The sequence below is a fragment of the Eublepharis macularius genome, chromosome 6 (genome assembly GCF_028583425.1).
Source record: "Eublepharis macularius isolate TG4126 chromosome 6, MPM_Emac_v1.0, whole genome shotgun sequence".
In the NCBI taxonomy this organism is placed as follows: Eukaryota; Metazoa; Chordata; class Lepidosauria; order Squamata; family Eublepharidae; genus Eublepharis; species Eublepharis macularius.
Window position 1 is genome coordinate 132,986,090 of NC_072795.1, and position 18,868 is coordinate 133,004,957.

General features: G+C 45.5%; 1 protein-coding gene across 7 annotated transcripts in view; it reads left to right on the top strand.

Annotated features, from left to right (window-relative positions):
* The window catches only part of ZMIZ1 (zinc finger MIZ-type containing 1), a 559,350-nt gene that overhangs the window by 311,521 nt on the left and 228,961 nt on the right, over positions 1–18,868 (top strand). For all 7 annotated transcript variants that reach the window (XM_054983309.1, XM_054983311.1, XM_054983310.1 and 4 more), the window contains exon 5: positions 17,868–17,979. In XM_054983309.1, the coding sequence (XP_054839284.1) occupies positions 17,920–17,979 (60 nt within the window). In that variant the 5' untranslated portion in view covers positions 17,868–17,919. The remainder of the gene's footprint in view (positions 1–17,867; positions 17,980–18,868) is intronic.

An 18,868-nucleotide genomic window follows, 5' to 3' on the forward strand; every position in this document is an offset into this window, starting at 1 on the left:
CAGTTAAAATTGATAAAAACAAAAACTAAAATCAATATACAAATAATAAAACAAATTAACAAGGTGCAGTGGTGGGGAGAACCTTCCCCACCCCAAAGGTGGGAGGCTGACATGGCACCGCCCCCTTCAATCACCAAACGCCTGGCGGAACAGCTCTGTCTTACAGGCCCGGCGGAACGATAATATGTCCCGCTGGGCCCGGGTTTCCAGTGACAGAACGTTCCACCAGGCTGGGGCCAGGACTGAAAAAGCCCTGGCCCTGGTTGAAGCGAGGCGGGCTTCCTTAGGGCCGGGGACCACAAGTAAATATTTATTCGCTGATCGGAGCGATCTCCGGGGAACGTACAGGGAGAACTGCAGTACTACAAACTTGATAGTACCACAGTAGTTTGGAAAAGGGACATCAGTTTGGGAAAAGGGAGCCAGTTTGGTGTAATGGTTAAGAGAGGCAGAACTCTAATCTGGACAACCAGGTTTGATTCCCTACTCCTCTGCTTGAAGGTCGCTGGGTGACTTGGGCCATCACAGCTAGGGTTATCAGGTCCCCTTACTGTCTCAGCGGGAAGCTGATGCTTACCTTTCTTGTTGCCTCACATGCATGGCCCACACAATGACATCACTTCTGGTGTTGTCACTTCTGGGTGGTGTCATCACGTAGGTACAGGAGCATGCGCTCAGTTTGCGACGAGCCAATTTGGGCCTCAAATGGGCCCAATTCAGCCCATTTGGGGCCCAAATCGGCCCGCTGCAAAGCACACACAAGCTTTCGGGGCGGTGCAATGACATTACTCGCAGGAGTAACGTCATCACACTGCCCCCGAGAGCACACCTAGGAGGCCTGTTCCCATGCCCTTCTCCCCTGCCGGCCAGGTAAGTGGTGATGGGGGGGTGGAGGGTGAAAGCTTGGGATCTCCTGCCTCCACATGGGGAATGGAATCCCTAGTCACAGCTTCTCGGAGCTCTCTCAGCCCCACCTACCTCACAAGGTGATTGTCATGAAGATAATAACACACACACTTTGTAAACCACTCTAAGTAGGCACTAAGTTGTCCTGAAGGGCGTATATAAATCAAATGTTGTTGTTATTCTGCAATATTTGGGTACCCAGGGATAGGCCTCATATGCCTCTCCACCGGATCTGTTGACTGCTTTTTTTTTACTCTTGCTAACCACTGTTTGAATAGTTCTGTGTACCTTAACTGGGCTGCTCCAAGGATCTCAACTTCTGACTGTGTTACTGTTTATACATGTGAAGCAGACCTTCAGATGAGAGAGTCACAGATCGTATGACGATTATTAAAGGGGAGGTGCTATTGCACCTAGATTTGGTCATGGAAACAAAATGCATCACCAGTGAAGCTGTTCTAGAAATGGTGTCATGGGCTTCCAAAGCCCAACATCCATGAAGAGAGATGCAGCCACATTGAAATGTCTACAATACCTTCAGTGGCAGCCCGGTGTTAAAGCACCCTGGAAGGTTTATATATCAGTGGAAGAGCTTCTGCTTGGCATGCAGGAGGCCGCAGGTTCAATCTTTGGTATCTCCGGGTGAAGGGACCTGGTAGTAGGTGGTGTAAAAGACCTTGCCTGAGACCGTGGAGGGCTGCTGCCAGTCTAAGTATCCCGTACTGACCTTGATGTACTGATGGTCTGATTCGGTGTAAGACCGCTTCATCTGTTCATGTGTGGTAATACCAGTAATCCAGCCTTGAGGTTACAGGAGCATGGATCAGCATGGCTGAAGCCCAGAGACAGGGAAAATCCTAGAAACAAAGATAGCAGCAGCAACAACCTTCCCTTCATGAAGCGAGACTGGCTCCTGGAGCATATCCCAGCTTTTAAATTGACTCCCCAATGCTTGGCAATGCCAAATCACTCCCCACGAGGCATTGGTGTTAGCTTATCTTTCAGCTAAACCAGGTTACTATGCGAGAGAGAGATCTTGGCATATCTTGGACTGAACAGATTTTCCCCATATGAAGAGAGAGTAAGGATACAACACACGCCAGGACATAAATTTAGTAGTTTTATTCAAATCAACGTGTATAGGTTATAGGAAACTTTTGAAAATCATGGTACAGAACCTGACAACTAAAGACAGCATAACTGAAAGATACTAGCAATGCAATAAGGCATAATGAATTATCTTACCAATCCTGGAGATGTTCCAAAAGGTCTGTATTGATGAGAAGGGGGGGGGGAGGGAAGCTCCGCCAAATCTGAAAAGGAATGGAGAGAGATAGCAAGGAAGAAACTCCTTACTTCTCTCTTTCTTATTCGTTCCATCATCTCCACTGCTCATTTTTATATGATTTTGGAATAGCATCTCCCCACCTTCATCACCAATAAGATTCCTCATAGTCATCTTCAGGGCTTTTTTCTGGGAAAAGAGGTGGTGGAACTCAGTGGGTTGCCCTAGGAGAAAATGGTCACATGGCTGGTGGCCCCAGCCCCTGATCTCCAGACAGAGGGGAGTTGAGATTGCCCTCCATGCCGCGTGGAGGGCAATCAAAACTCCCCTCTGTCTGGAGATCAGGGGGCGTGGCCACCAGCCATGTGACCATTTTCAAGAGGTTCCGGAACTCCGTTCCACCGCGTTCCCCCTGGAAAAAACCCCTGATCATCTTACAGTTTACACATGACGCAACTAGGGCGGTCTTACATTGATTCTTCCAGCCAACATCCCCCTCTGTCTCATTTGGATTTAGCCTCAGCCTCATAGTAAGTTTTGATTCCACATCATCGTTTTCTGTTTGCATAGAGGAAGTGAGCTCTGACTTTCAAATTGCTGGAATAAATACTGTTAGTCTTTAAGATGCCTCCAGATTTTTTTTTTTGTTCTGCTGCAATAGACTATCGCAGCTACTCTTCTGGAATTCCTTTTCTGTGGTCCATTTTTTTATTCACCTTACCAAATTTGGTTTGCTGAATGTATTCAGAACCCATACAGCTGTCTCACTGCTTATTCTCCACCCTCCGCCCCACCTCCAAGCATTTTTAAAAGACACTTTATCCTTTTGATTTCATCTTATTACTTTTTCAGGTGTAAAATATGATCTCTGCTCTCCTTTGTCTGGAAGAAGCCGAGTTTTGTGCAAGAAGGTGGGAGGTGAACTCCTCTAAGCCAGGGCAATGACTTGAAACTAGGATCCTATTACATTTAGTACATTTGAAAACCATCAGCAGGGCAGAGATGAGAGCCACCAGGACTTGACAGAAGTCCCAGCCTTGCTGTAGTAACCCGTGACCAGCAGGCAGGGAATCAGAGCTGACACACTTGATCGGAGATGCGCCATTGCTCTTTTCCTGTGAAAAACCCTCTCTCTGTGTGTTTTCTTCTTCCTCGCATAGGTCACATCCCCGGCCCGCCTGCTCCACACAGCCAACCCTGCCACCTCTTTGCTTTTCTAATCAGGCTGCAGATGTGCTTGATGATGGAACAATTTCTGCGCACCGCCGCTCTTGCTCCCAGTGGAGTCCAGCAGGCTCGCTTATGCAAGCTGTCAGCTCTTCTCTTTTTCAAAGCTTATGGGGTTGTGCTACCATGGGGTGGGGGAGGTCTGCGCGCATGCCGGTATCTAATAGACATGTACAGAGGGGGAGGGGGGGGAAATAGAAAGCACCGGGCTGCATGGAGGTTTTTGCAGCCCAGCATGACCGCCCTCGCTGGCAGCTCAAGCCACCATAAATTAAATAAATCCATTCCGACCCCTGGCTGCGACGGCTTGTGTGAGGGCAGCGGGCAGGCACACAGACACGCAGTCCTACTCCTTGGCTTTCTGAGGACGGCAATGATAGAAAGTCTTCTGGGGATTATTGCCCATTTGTAGAGTGACAATGGAAAGCCGCGTTGCACAAATATCTATTTTCCGTCGCCTGGCATGACAAGTTCTTCCTTTTCCACGCATCCGGTCTCCCTTTCTAATAGCATCCAGCCAGCAGCCATTGCTGTTGATTTACTAGAGGTAAATAAAGCTTTATGCAAACCAATTTCCTCTTTCCTCCCCCCCCCCCACCCCACGTGTTTAATGATTAAAATGACCTTTCACCTGACATTTCCAGGCTGCTTATTTTGCTTTTTTGATGTATCACATCTAGTCATCATGGATGGATGTTCAAACCTCTGGCAGCCCCTCAAGTTTGTGAGTGAAAAGAGTGTTGAAGAGCATCCTGGAAACCTCTCTTTCATTTAAATGAAGCATTACCTGATATGACGAATCACTATTTGTTGTATGAGTGTGTGCATCCACTCACCTTCCTCAGGCACAAGACAGTGCAGGGACAACCTCTTGTGTTTTTTACCGAGGGTGTATTTCTAGATTTTAATCAGTGAGACCTGGGCTCAAATTCCTACACAGCCATACAGCCCACTGGATACCCCTGCATCAATCACCAGGTCCAATCCTACCCCTGTCGTACCACTCCCCTGAGCAATTTACAAATCCTTCCTCAAGCAAAAGGAGTCTTCCTCCCATGGGAGGAAGACTCCTTATGCTTGAGGAAGGATTTGTAAATTAGAGGATGTTAAGTTAGAGGATGGTGCCATAGTGCCATGCTGGCCTCGATTACCCATTTACTACATTACTACGTTACTACGTTACTACATCTCTTATTCAAACCAAAGAGCCATTCCCGGCTTTCCTCCACCACAGTGGGGCAGAAGGTGCTTCAGAAGGTCTAGCAAGCATCATCTTTGTTCCGTTGAAGAACAGCTGCATCCATCATACGAGAACGACGTTGGCTTGCAACATCCCAACATTTTTTTGACTGAGCCCAGCACCTCATGGGAGCTATTTGTGATTGCCCCCCGTGGCAGATATTTATAGCGCCCCCCCTCCCCACTATCCATTCTCAAAATTCCAGAATTTCCCACAGGCTCAAAAAGATTGGGGGGGGGGCTTGTTTTAATGAAGCCTCATATTATTGCTGTGAGTCTGAACTGAGGAGAAGGAACTTCTGTGTATTCTGCCCCAAGCTCCTTGGTGAGAAGACAGGAAAGATGTGATAGATGGATAAATGTGGGTCTGCTTTGTGCTTCACTTTTGAAGCTTTCCCACAGTATCCCAACAGGTAGTATTTACAGGGCTTTTTTCTGGGAAAAGAAGTGGTGGAACTCAGTGGGTTGCCCTCAGAGAAAATGGTCACATGGCTGGTGGCCCCGCCCCCTGATCTCCAGACAGAGGGGAGTTTAGATTGCCCTCCGCACTGCTCCAGCGGTGCGGAGGGCAATCTCAACTCCCCTCTGTCTGGAGATCAGGGGGCGGGGCCACCAGCCATGTGACCATTTTCAAGAGGTTCCGGAACTCCGTTCCCCCGCGTTCCCCCTGAAAAAAAGCCCTGAGTATTTATAAAACAAAAGTGTGATACCAAGGTTATAGGATGTACAAATAACTTTAACAAGGTTAGTGCAAGTAACTTTAACAAGGAACTACAAGCCCATCCTGTAACCTTGGTATAATAATAACAATGCAAATACAATAAAGCCCAGTTTATCTTTAAGCAGTTGATACTTGTTCAAATTGAAAAGGATTTATGGACACTTTGGTGACTCTTTACAGAAAGGGGGTATCAAAGTTAAGACCAGAGATGCTCCTGGAGCTCACCAGAGGAGATCGCCTCCATTTATTCTTATTCAGGTCCTGGACAAGATAAAGAGAGTGAATTTACAGTACATGTCCTCCGCTGATTGCTACTTCTGATGAAACAGACCTCCAGTTCAACACTCTTTGGGGTAGATGTGAGTGGCCAAATTGTTCCCTGAAATGTCTCAGCTCTCCTCCTCTCTGTTCATTCCTCTTGGCCTTTTGTTTCCTATGTTTTCCAACCCTTCCAAAGCTTCCCATCCAGTGGCTCTTTCCTTTCTCCCTCCTTAGCTGGTTCACTACTCTGTCTAGCAGGGTGATTCCTGCCATTTTCTTCTTTAGCTGCAGGAGCTATAGAAACTTTACCTCATCGATACCTGATAGCCACACAGGTGCCCAGGCAAGCTTCCTTCTCAGGTTCCTTGAATGCTGTAAATTCTTCCTTTGCCTGTCCCTTTTGTTGGGAAGGCTCTGTCTTCTCTCCCCCCTCCTTTTATAAGAAGCCATGATGCTGGTGAGAGATCCTATAAAGAAAGGATTTTGTGGCACCCTTTTGGACTCTAGTCCTTAATCTCTTATGCCATAATGAATCCATTGCAAGACTGCTGCTGTAGAAGACATAATACCGTTACCCTTTGCAATGTTGTCATGACATGCATGTAAACCTATTTATTTATTTATTTTATTGATGATGAGTGTGCCCAAATTTCACAGGAACCAACTGAGAAACAGTCTGTTAACAAAACCTAAGAGGCGTCAGTGGTTCTCAAACTCCCTAAAGTGGAACTCATTCCAAACCAAACTTACTGTATTTTCCAGGAGATATTTGCACAGTACATAACTTCACAAAATGTTGCATCACTTAAAACACTGAACAAATTTCATTTTTAGTATGTACAAATATATAACCTTGTAAGATCCTGCACCTTGATTAGTTTAATTAAATAGATTACCATAACTCCCTTAAGAAATTTTAACCAATATCTAACAATTTTATGTATTTAAATATATTGCCCAGCTTTCTAGATATGCTTAGACATGTAATCAGTGTATTTGTTAGATACTACTGTATATGCTGATGCAAATTCTGATCCTGGATCGTAATAACAATAAACTGAACTATAACCTTGCCGAGCAACAGACTTTACTTCACGACAAAGCCAACCTAAATTTGCTAGGGGTCCTCCAGAGCTCCTCAGGAAGTCTGTTCCTCTTCCCTCCCAACCCCAGCTTTTGTAATCTGCTTTTGACTCCTATCCCACAATTTGAGAACCACTGGCATTTATGTAGGTAAACTTATTTTCCACAGTCATAGATCCAGAGGAGTTAGCCATATTAATCTCTAGTTGCAAAATAGTAAAGAGTCCAGTAGCACCTTTAAGGGATGCAACAGCAGCTTCCCTGCCATTTTGTTTCCAAAGGGCTGTGCAAAACGCTTGGTTTTTTTTCTCTTTTCAAAGCCTGAAACATGCCTTTGAGGGACGGAAAAGCAGCTATTTAATCCTTTCCTGGCTTTTAAAGCCAGGAGGAAATTGCAGTAATGTTACAATGTTGTAATGCTACAATGTTACAATGTTGCTACACTTTCTTGCCTTTGGGGGGGGGAGAGTGTGTGTGTACACCCCAAAGGAGGAAGGGAAAACCAGCCATTTAGTCCTTTCCTGGATTTTAAAACCAGCAGTGAATAAGCAAACCTCTGCAAACATGGGAAGCAGAACAGCTGGCAGCTTTTTCAGCTGATGGGGATTCCCCTCCCATCAGCTGAAAAGCGGCTGGAGATTAAAAGGGAGAAACCGGAAGCTCAGACCCCTATTCTGCAGACCTTCTGCTGCCCCAGAAATGACATTTTCACGAACCACACAAACCGGTTCGGGAACCGGGGCAAGTTCATGAAAGTTCATAGTTCGTGAAACTGTATGAACCTCGAACCTCCCAGTTCAGGGGTTTTTTTTGGTTCGTGCCCATGTCTAGTAGAGACCACAATACTAAATACTTTACCCACATAGCTTTTCTGAACCATTTTGTAAAGTACAACCTTATTATCTGTGTAGAAAAGCCCTCTTGAATAATTTGGTTTTGTATAATTTGTGGGAAGCAAGGAGAATAAGAGCCTTCTTGACCTCATTAGGTAGGCCATGTCAGAAAGTGAGGTCACAACAAAGAAACCACATGTACAGGCAGTTGTTGATTTTGTCCATGCTATAATGAGTAAGTTGCTATTGTTATTTTAGCCTGTGGCAAGCAGGTTTAGCACTGCTGCATATTTACTGCTTGTTGCTGGTGCAGATGGCTGTCTGTAACACTGCTTACTGACCATGGAATATTGCACCAAGCTCCCGGAATGACAGCATCTTCCTGGCACGATTTTGTGCAAGAACTCTCACGTGAAATTGCGCCAGGAAAACGCTGTCGTTCCAGGAGCTTGGCACAATATTCCGTGTCCGGTAAGCAGTGTGAAAATGGCCAAAGTCTTCTGGTGCAGTACTCTAGGATGTTGTGAATTCAAACTCGTAGCAAAAATCAATACAGAGATTGCCTTCCATCTTTTCTCTCATCTTTTGCTTTTAATAGGCACTTGATATTTGCTGACGTTTGTACATGAATTATTACCCACCCTCCCCTCACCTGGTCTTTTTTTTTGCCCATTTGTATTGAATTGGCTTACCAAATGTATATTAAACTGTATAACTTGTTGAGATCTGTGTGGCATTTCGTCTTGACATTAGAAGATTTTTCGATCAAACGGCACTTTGCGCCATGTCTCCAAAGGCAGGTCTTTTTGAGCATCGCTGTCACGGAGAATGACTGTGATTCCTTAGCTCTCTGTTTGCGAGCACCAGAGGTGTGAAAGATGGCAGCCAATGGGGAGATAGTTAATCAATAACCACAAGGTCAGACAGACAGTGTCAGTTTTAGTGCTCCCTGTTAGGAAGCAGAAGCAGAGGATTTGTAGGGACTTGTAAAGGCTTAAAAGACGCGAGAGACAGTGAGAGAACAGGAGCTGTCTCCTCTTTAGTAGAAAAGAGAGACCTCTGCTGGTCTGCCTGGAGAAGGGATGCAATTTCCTACCTAATAAACGAAGGTATGAACCCGCCAGCCTCTTTAAATGTCAGTGAGGTTTTTTTGTGTTGAAATGAATTGGCTCTGTTTAACTCTGAGGCTTTTATTATACTTACTCAGATATTGCAAACAGATCTTTGTTTGCACATGGATATGTTTGGCTGCAAAACCAAAATAATCCATGGGTTTTTTTCCTAGGTACGTATCTGCTAAATGCAGCCTTTGGAGCCTGATCAGCAAAAACTGTTTGATTAAAGAAAAAAAATGACGATGCCATTGTGGCCGGACTTGAATTATGCTGACTCAGGCTCAGAATTCCGCTTGCTCAGAATATGAATTATGCGGACTCAGGATCATGTTTTTGTAGATTCTTAAATAAATGAACTTTGGAGAAAACATCATGCCCAAATTTTAAAACAGTATTTGTTTAGGGAGAAAAACATAATCCAAAATTTTAAAATTTCAGAATCCATATTTTCCAACTTAATACTTGCCTGTGAGTCTCTGGAGTAAACTTGAAAACTCTGTGTATCTGTATGTGTGCGTGCTTGTATGTTCAAATGTGCATTGAAATCTTGCAGGCCAGAATTTCAGCTCAAAATGTAGTTTTGACATTCACATTTATGCTGTGAACTCCTGTGAACATACTGTGTTAAGGAAGAGAAATAAGTTGTATGGGAGGTAGGAACTTAGATATTCCGAACAGACCGGAAACAAATTTGGGGATAAAACCTCTCACTTAAAATCAGTTATCAGACTTGCTACTTAAAAATACCACAACTGAACAAAAGGATATATTTTACATGTTGAAAATAGATAATATGTAACTGGTTACCAGTCCTAGAAGGAATGGCTCTTGAAATCTCTTCCTTTTAATACGCCCACCCCCAGATAGTTAATGCTACAATATATAAATCAGAATGAAACTCCACCCCTTAACTTGAACCAGTTCTTTTCTGATTACCAAAAAGATCAATTAGTTGACAGAGTCTCCTCCTACCCTGTTTGAAGCCTAGCTGTATGCTTAACCAAAGCTGTTTAATAGACAGCAATTGTCTTTGCTTGCTAATACAGCTTCCTATATTAAAAGTATAGAACAAATTTTTCAGTTTCATCTGTTTGTGAAACATCTCCAGCCATTTCCAGCCTTGGAATGTTTGTGTTATTTCCGCTCCTCCTTTTGCATAATCCCAGTGAGGAGGAAAGAAGCATTCCAGAGGTGCTGCTGGGTGTACAGTGGTCTTGCCGAGGCTGCTTTAACACACGTGGGATAATTTACTTTCAGAGCTCTTCGGCAATCATTTGCAACTTGATTTTCTGACCACTGTGAAAGTGCTTTGAAAGTGTATCGTCCAATGTGTGCGAAAGCCACCCCCCAAAACCGCTGACTCCATTCCTTCCATTGTGAATTGCTCAAGGGCTACTTTAGACGTGATGCTCTCCAGGGCTTTTTTTCAGTAGGAATGCGGTGGAATGGAGTTCCGGCACCTCTTGAAAATGGTCACATGGCTGGTGGCCCCGCCCCCTGATCTCCAGACAGAGGGGAATTGAGATTGCCCTCCGTGCCAAGTGGCGGGCAATTTGACCATTTTTACCAAGGGCAATTTAAACTTTTTAAAACTCCCCCCCCCTTGTTCCAGCTGACCCAAAGTGATGTCATTGTGCGGTCCTGAGTTCCACCACTGAGTTCCACCACCTATTTTCCCAGAAAAAAAGCCCTGGTGCTCTCTGATCTCTAACCATGGCTGAAGGATGGGTGGAGAGCCACAGCCTTCTGAACACACCTCCTCTTACAGGGTGATGGCCCTTCAGGACAACTTAACACCCACTCAGAGCAGTTTAGAAAGTATGTTATTACTATGTTATATATAATGTTACACAAAGATGTTATAAAAATGTTATATAAATGAGTCTTCCTTCAAACACTTACTGCATTTTGCCCAGAGATTACTGTTTTAAGCTGATCTCTGGAAAGGAGATAAAGTGAGATGGTTAATAGAACCTTTTCATGACAGAAAGAATTGGGGTAGGGGCAAAGGAGAGAGAGAGAGAGCTTAATTATTGCTCCCTTCCCCAAATAAGTGGTTTGAAGCTCATCTTTTTCCAAACAACAACAACAACATTTGATTTATATACCACCCTTCAGGACAACTTAACGCCCACTCAGAGCGGTTTACAAAGTATGTTATTATTATCCTCACAACAATCTCCCTGTGAGGTGCGTGGGGCTGAGAGAGCTGTGACTGACCCAAGGTTACCCAGCTGGCTTCAAGCGGAGGAGTGGGGAATCAAACCTGGTTCTCCAGATTAGAGTCCTGCCACTCTTAACCACTACACCAAACTGTCAGGCTATGGATGACAGGATACTGCAGACAGATCTCTGGCCCATTTGCAGTAAGACACCAGTATTTAGTCAAATGGATTCTATTCAGAAATCAGTTCATTTCACTATACAGTTCCATAGGTCTATTTAGGAGTAATATAAACGTCTAAGCAGCTCGACTAGAGATTGACCAGAATGACAACAAGAGAAAGAAACAGTTCTTTTCTAGTTCACTCTTCTCCTCCCCCTCCCAATTATCAACAAAGTTTCCCCACTCTTTCTCTGTGAGAACATTTTACATATTTGTGCTATCACACTACGTTGCCAAGGAGAAAGACATATCATAGTCTGAGAGGGAACCCAAGGTCATAACAGGAGAGTCCAGTAGATAGCCACCTGTAAAGCTTCAGAAACAGTTATAACACTAACAGAGAGCAAATCAAAGTACATCAAGCCTCTGTTTACAAATACTGGCATTGAGCATCCAGCATCCAGCACTGAGCAGTAGAATCGAAATTGGCATGGATGACTGGGCAGAGACATACATGACACAAACTGGCTACTCCTGGTCACTTCTCCTGACCCTGTGGACTGGAGTAGATGAGGCTGTCCTTCCTAGTTCCAAAGGTGGCCTTGGCTACTAGTCTATTTGTAGTTTCCACAATATTTTAAGGGTTCCTTAAATGAAATGTAAACTGTAAAGATCAGCCCTCATGATACAGTTGATTTTGGGATCCCAAGTCCCCCAGTGGGAGTGGGGATCCCCTGCTCCCACCCTCTGCCCCCCCCCACCACTCACCTGACCAGCAAGGGGGAAAGGTGGGGGAATAGACCTCCAAGGCACTCCTGGGCTGGTGTGATGACGTCACCCCTGAGAGTGACATCATCATACCACTCTGGGAGTGCTCCCACACTTGGCAGCAGGCTGATCTGGGCTCCAAACAAGCCAAAAGAGACCCACTGCCAAGTGTGGGAACACTCTCGGGCCCTCCTGTGCTTCACAATGGGCTGATTTGTGCCCCAAATGAGCCTGATTTAGCCAATTTGGGGCCCAAATCAGCTGGCTATGAATTGCAGGAGTGCTCCTGGCCCCTGCATCATGATGTCACTTCCCAGAAGTGATGCCATTCTGCTGCCACAGGAACACACGTGAAGAAATCCCCGAAGGTGAGCACCAGCCCCCGCTTCCTGCCAGGAGTGTAAGGGGACCTGGCAACCCTAAGTAGATTAGATCCGTTGGGATAATAAGGAAGTCCCCGGTGGGTTTCAGATGATAGCTTGTGGAGGATTGGAGGGGGGCGGGTATCATTGGTAGGGTTCTTGGGTATTGGTGCTGTATTTTAAGTCTGTTCTATTTTTTCTTAAAGCATGCACCATATTTTTAGTTCCTCTTGCTCACCCACCCCTTGAGCAATTAAAATGCAGAGAATGCATTTGAGTATTTAGACGGGTCGTGCTGAAATGGGTGTCACATCTAGGTTAGCTTATCGTTCAAGTAAATAGCTCTGCTGTCTGTTGAAAGATTAAACTTTGTGGCGACTCAGATTGTTTGAGGGTTCTGTAAACAACTGCAAGCCTATGTATGTTGTGTGGGAGAACCGTTTTCTTTTTAAAAAAATAAAATCTCTCAACCTGCCGTTTCAAAAGAGTCCTTGGACTGCATCTACCTATTGAGAAATTGGCACTAGGGCAGAGAATCGCAGTGCTTGTATATGAAATCGGATTCTCCCCCTCCCGTTTCATGAAGCATTTTAATTCATTGACAGGTGTGCTTTATTGATCCCTCTTGTGTCTGGAAGAGGAGCTTGAACTGCCATAGTAAGACTTTGTTCAGCAGAGAGGGATTTCTTTCCCTGCAGTCTAATCCATCAGGAGCCATGAAAAAGGTACCATCAGTGAAGTACAGAGACCTCCAGACAGCTCTTGTGTCTGTGTGTGTGAGTGTATGTGTGTGTGTGTGTGGAAGAAGCACCTGGGCTCTAGGATCTGGCATTCATTGCTAAGTGACAGGAAAGCATTTAAACCATAAAGTAGATCACAGGCTCCATTTAAGGGCCTGAACAACACCAATACAGTCTATTAGAGAGGCTTATGTAGAAAGACTTAATGTGGGGGGGAGGCAACCATCTCAGTGGTTAGAGTGGGCCAGAGCTAGGTGGCAGATCATCTCCTTTGCATACATAGGCATCTAAGGTCAATCTCTGGCTTCTCCGGCTGACAGATTGGATGGACCTCAAACTGAGTCCAGTTTCTAGGCCGTCCCGGGCTAGATGGGCCACTGCTCTGACCTCATCTACAGCAGCGTCCGTTTCAGCATTTGACCAATCAAAAACCATTTCGTCAGTTGACCATCCATCCACGTACTTGTCAAAGATGATCGAATGCTTATCAAGTTTGAAAGCATTCACTTCATTAGAGCCAGAGGAGTTAGCAGTGTTAGTCTGTAGTTGCAAAATAGTAAAGAGTCCAGTAGCACCTTTAAGACGAACCAACTTTCGAGAACCACAGGTCTCTTCGTCAGATGTGTCAGATGCATCTAACGAAGAGAGCTGTGGTTCTCGAAAGCTTATGCTACAATAAAGTTGCATCTGACAAAGAGAGCTGTGGTTCTCGAAAGCTTATGCTACAATAAAGTTGCATCTGACAAAGAGAGCTGTGGTTCTCGAAAGCTTATGCTACAATAAAGTTGATTAGTCTTAAAGATGCTACTGGACTCTACTATTTTGCGCTTCATTAGAACGACCCTTGTTGCTGTTTAGTAAGGCTCAGTTATGGTACTGGAGAGGCTGGAAGAAGAATCTTTACAGAACACAGCAAAGTGAGGCAGCAGAGAGGGCAGGATTTATCTAAACTGTTGTGCTTTGTCTTTATTCTGTTAAAAAAATATACCTCACCCCACTTTAGATGTGAATATATGGGCACGTGTATTATACATGTGGATTCCCTCCCTCTTATGTTTAATTTTGTCATTTAAAGACAGAGCAAAAATTATATTAGGGCGGAGTATATTCACTACTTCAAGCTGTTGGTTCCCAGTTCCTTATTCGCAGTTCCTAGTTCCTTATTCGCAAAGCCAAAGAATAATATTGTGGGGAAATTGAAAAGCTCTGAACCCCAAAATGAAGTTTGCAGGGGCACATATTATACACCTCCAGATTCAGCAGACTCAGCCCTCTAAGTGGACCTATACTGGGTCATCCTACAAAACCCAGATCTTGAGTTAACAGCTTCAAAATAGGATGCCCCCAGAACAATTCAATAAGAAGAAAGGGGCGGCAGCTGCAGCAGAAAAAAACTTCGGATCACCCCAAATCACACAGCCTTGAACTCCAGAGACTGTCCCCTACAAGAGGACTTGTGCTGGTGCTGATCCAGTCTCTGGTTCCAGAGCTGAGGTCTCCTATTTCATCTTTCTCCCAGAACCTTGTATTAGACATTGCATTGAATAAGGAACTGGGAAACATAAGAGCCGTCTGTACCCCCAAATAATCTTTGGATCACCCCAGATCACACAGCCATGAACTCCAGAGACTGTCCCCTACAAGAGGACATGGGTTGGTTCTGATCCAGTCTTTACTTCTGGAGCTGAGGCCTACTACTTCACCTTTCTCCCAGAACCTTGCATTAGATATTGCTGTGAATAAGGAACTGGGAAATATAAGCAGCCTCTGTACCCCCAAATAATCTTTGGGTCACCACAAATCAAACAGACTTGAGCTCCAGAGACTGTCTGTCCCCTACAAGAGGACATGTGCTGGTGCTGATCCAGTCTCTGGTTCCGGAGCTGAGGCCTCCTATTTGGCCTGCCTCCCAGAACCTTCTATCAGACACTTCATTCAACACTTCCCCTGGGTAAGTTTTCCTTTGTGAAAGTTAATAATAATAATAACATTTGATTTATATACCGCCCTCCAGGACAACTTAACATCCACTCAGAGCTGTTTACAAAGTGTGTTATTCTCCTCATGACAATCACCCTGTGAGGTGGGTGGGGCTGAGAGAGCTCTGAGAGAGCTGTGACTGACCCAAGGTCACCCAGCTGGCTTCAAGGGGAGAAGGAGTGGGGAATCAAACCCAGCTCTCCAGATAAGAGTCCTTCCGCTCTTAAACACTACACCAAACTGGCTTTTTTTTTACTCTAATATTTTATATTGGCTGAGATAAAAAAAAGTAACCCATGCCAAATTCAGCTTTGGAGGGTTTATTCAAGTTGATCTGTAAGTGTGTGTGGGGGGGATTATTTACAAAGGTTCAGATGACAGTGTCCTCAAAGGACAAAGCTCTTGATTTCTGGAAACATTCTGCCAAAAGAAAAAGAAAAAAGCAACAGGGGATGACTTTTTATCCCAGAGTTCTTCTGAAGGGATTTATTGAAATGCAGATAGCTGTTTGAAGAAAGACGTGCTCCACCTTGTGCTTGGAAAGCATAGAGCAGTAATAGCTGCTGCTACAAAAGCATTCATTTAGTTCTCTTAGGGCATATTTTCGATTTGTGGCGAAACGGCCCACCCTAACAAATTTCAGCTTTGTGTGTGTGCCTTTCTTTATTCACTTAATCAAATTAAACTCATATTTATAAGTCTAAAATTATACATGTCATCAGGGCTTTTTTTCTGGGGAATGAGGTGGTGGAACTCAGTGGGTTGCCCTCGGAGAAAATGGTCACATGGCTGGTGGCCCCACCCCCTGATCTCCAGACAGAGGGGAGTTGAGATTGCCCTCCGCGCCAGCGGCGAGGAGGGCAATCATTCATCTAGGACTGTCAACTTTTTGAAATTGATTTTATCATATATAATATGCATTGCATAGGTTGCTCAGTCCAGATATGTTTTTATGGAATCTAGTATAGAATATGTTGAATACTGCATTTATCATCATTACCTGTTTTCGGCCTCCTTCTTTATTTGGCCAATACCTTTATTCCCTTATCTTCATTGTGTTTCTGTACCTTAGAAAACAGACATAGCTTTAGATGTGTGTATTTTAACCATAAGCAACAGCCCTTTTTCGATCCTGCGTGGAATATGTGGACTTGGTATTTATTATGTTCAAAGGGAATCTTGTCTTGCTGGTTTCACACTAGGGTTGCCAGGTCCCCCAACCCCCCAGGCGGGAGGTCCGGGAAGTGATATCGTTGTGTGGGTCACGTGCCTGCCTGGGAGTGTTCCCTCGCTCTGCAGGGGTCTGAATCAGCCCGAATCTGGCCACTGGAGACAGGCCTGGTGCCAGGTTTTCTGGCACCTGAGGCCGGGACAGCTCCAGCGCTGTTGCTGTTTCCCCTGCGCACACCTGGACTGTGTGATGATGTCATGTGGCAGGCAGCTGGGACGGCATGTGTGCATCCTCCCAGCCGTCCCGCTCAGTTGCTCTGCGCGCCACCCCAGCCGCCTGCTGCTCCTGGCCTGCATGGGCGCATGCGCTGGCAGTGGCGGTGACAGCACAGGGCAGCTGAACGGGAGGGCTGGGAGGCTGCAGCAGCTGTGGGCTAGGCGTGGCAGGCGGCCGGGGCGGTGCGTGGGTGGCTTCCCAGCCCTCCAGCGCTGCCACCTCCAGCTCTGCGGCGTGCACCCCCGCCCCAAGCACCCCCTCTAGCGCCTCAGCGCTCGAGGCGGCGGCTGGACCTGCCTCTATAGACATGCCAGCCCTGACTGCAGAGCGTGAGAGCACAGCTGCACTCTGCAGTGGCCCGATTCAGCCCGAATCTGGCCCAATTTGGCCCTGTGGGGGACGGGAGCATGCTGTGACACCTGGGAGCGTGCCCTGGGAGACACGTACCCCCTACTGGCCAAGTAAGTGGGGGCAAGGGGTGGAGGGTGGGAACGGGTGATCCCCCACCCACAATGGGGGACTGGCATCCCTACTTCACACACAGCAGCAACACAGCGTCAGCAGCCTTCATTCTAGATTCTTTCTTCATGTAATGCTTCTCACTATGCCAAGCATCTTGGCATAAGACATTCTTGCCAGCTCAGACCTAATGCTTTTCTTCTCCCCTTCCAGCGGCTGGGTTGGGAGAAATCATTTTTATTTTATTTTATTTATGTATTTATTTATTCCTCTGTTTTGGGAGAACCAGGAAGATTGGGGTGGGGTGAGAGAGAGAGGGCCATAGAGTTATGATGGCCTTCGCGGACTGGGACCAGCATATCCGCAGGACTCTCTCTCACCATATGTTCCCCGGAAGGTGCTCTGTTCAGCCGGCAAACAGCTGATGGTGGTCCCTGGCTGCAAGGATGCTCACCTGGCCTCGGCTAGGGCCTTTCAGTTCTGGCACCAGCCTGGTGGAACTCTCTATCTGCTGAAGCAAGGGCTCGGCAGGAATTATGCCAGGCATACAACTGCCTAGGTACAGGCGGGCTTCCTTGCTGGTTTCCTGTTGTGGGGGGATCAAAAAACCTCCTCACCCCGATTTCCACTGGAATATTAGTATTGTCTGCCCATTCCCACTTCATGGAATATTTTTTGGTTGGGGATTGAGCAACCTGGGTTGCTGCCCAAATGTATTGTTATTGTATTTTATGATTTTAATGCTGATTTTATTGTAATTTATTTATTTATGTTGTAATCCATTCTGAGCCCATTTATGGGGAGAGCAGATAATAAATCCAATAAATGAAATAAAAAATAAAATAAACCTGAAAGTGAGAATCAGGCTTGGTACACCTAATGCCCCTTGGTTTACTGCTGCCCCTTGTGTTATATGACTATGGAATATCACACTCCCCTCCACAATTTGGAAAGACTGCGTTCCTCCTCTCTTTAAGCAGAGAGCAGTACCTATTCCTATAACAAAGGATAAAACGTTTCTGTTTCCAACACACGACCGTAGATTTGGCAGGACAGTCTTTAACCCTTGCTCCTTTAACAATCTTTTTCTTTCTCTTTTTTAATGTATCTTTCAGCTTGAGAGATTTTAATGGCTTTCAGGTAGAATCCAAGTGGGAGACAATCACAATGAATTCTATGGACAGGCACATACAGCAAACCAATGATCGGCTGCAGTGCATAAAACAGGTAAGACAATATTTAAGTTGGTGTTTTTTTTACGCTCCCAACCCTGCAGTGAACTCAGTCCAGCATGGATAGTAATTATTATCTGTTTGCTATGCATATTACAGTAATGGATGAAATACAATGCACACAGTGGGATGTATTATCCTGTTCTCATTGCATTGTTTTTATACTTATATAACTCTGTTTTCTACCAGGCTTACTATTCCCCTGCTGCTGGAGGGAAGTGCCCTACCATCAGTGGGCAATTCCCACCACTGCTCAGTTGGCTGGCGAGGAAAAGGATGGTGGTAAATGGGGAGAAAGTCATCAGTGTCCTAATGCTCTGACATTAGACATGGGCACGAACAGAAAAAAACTGAACATGGTGTTTGTTTTTCGTTGCCAACAAGGAACACTGATGAACATGATCCTGTTCACGAACATGTTCATTGTTCGTGGGGGCCAGCAGGCTCTCCTCCAGCCATCAAGATCCCTACCGCACCACTCCCAGAAACCCTACCTGAATAGGCAGCAGGAAATGTACCAATAATAAATAATAGCTTGGCCCCAGAGCCTGGCAGCAGCCCTGGAACCTGAAGGGGTAGATCCCTATCCCACCACACACAAAGAAACTTCAAGCTCCAATGCACTCACCCTGTCTCTCTAACAGCAGCTGTCTCTCCCTGAAAGCCAGAGCTGGGAGCTCCCCTCTCCTTTGGTCTTTTTCCTCTTGTAACAAATTTGGAGCTCCAGTCCACACTTGGAAGGAAGACCTGCCTATCAAGCTAAATTGGGCTTAGATTGAGGTTTCCAGGGCAACAGCAGGAGTTCAGACAGAGTTCAGACAATCCCTGCCTAAGTTGCCAATGGAATTGATTTCAGGTGCCAGACTGTCTGGTTTGACGAACAG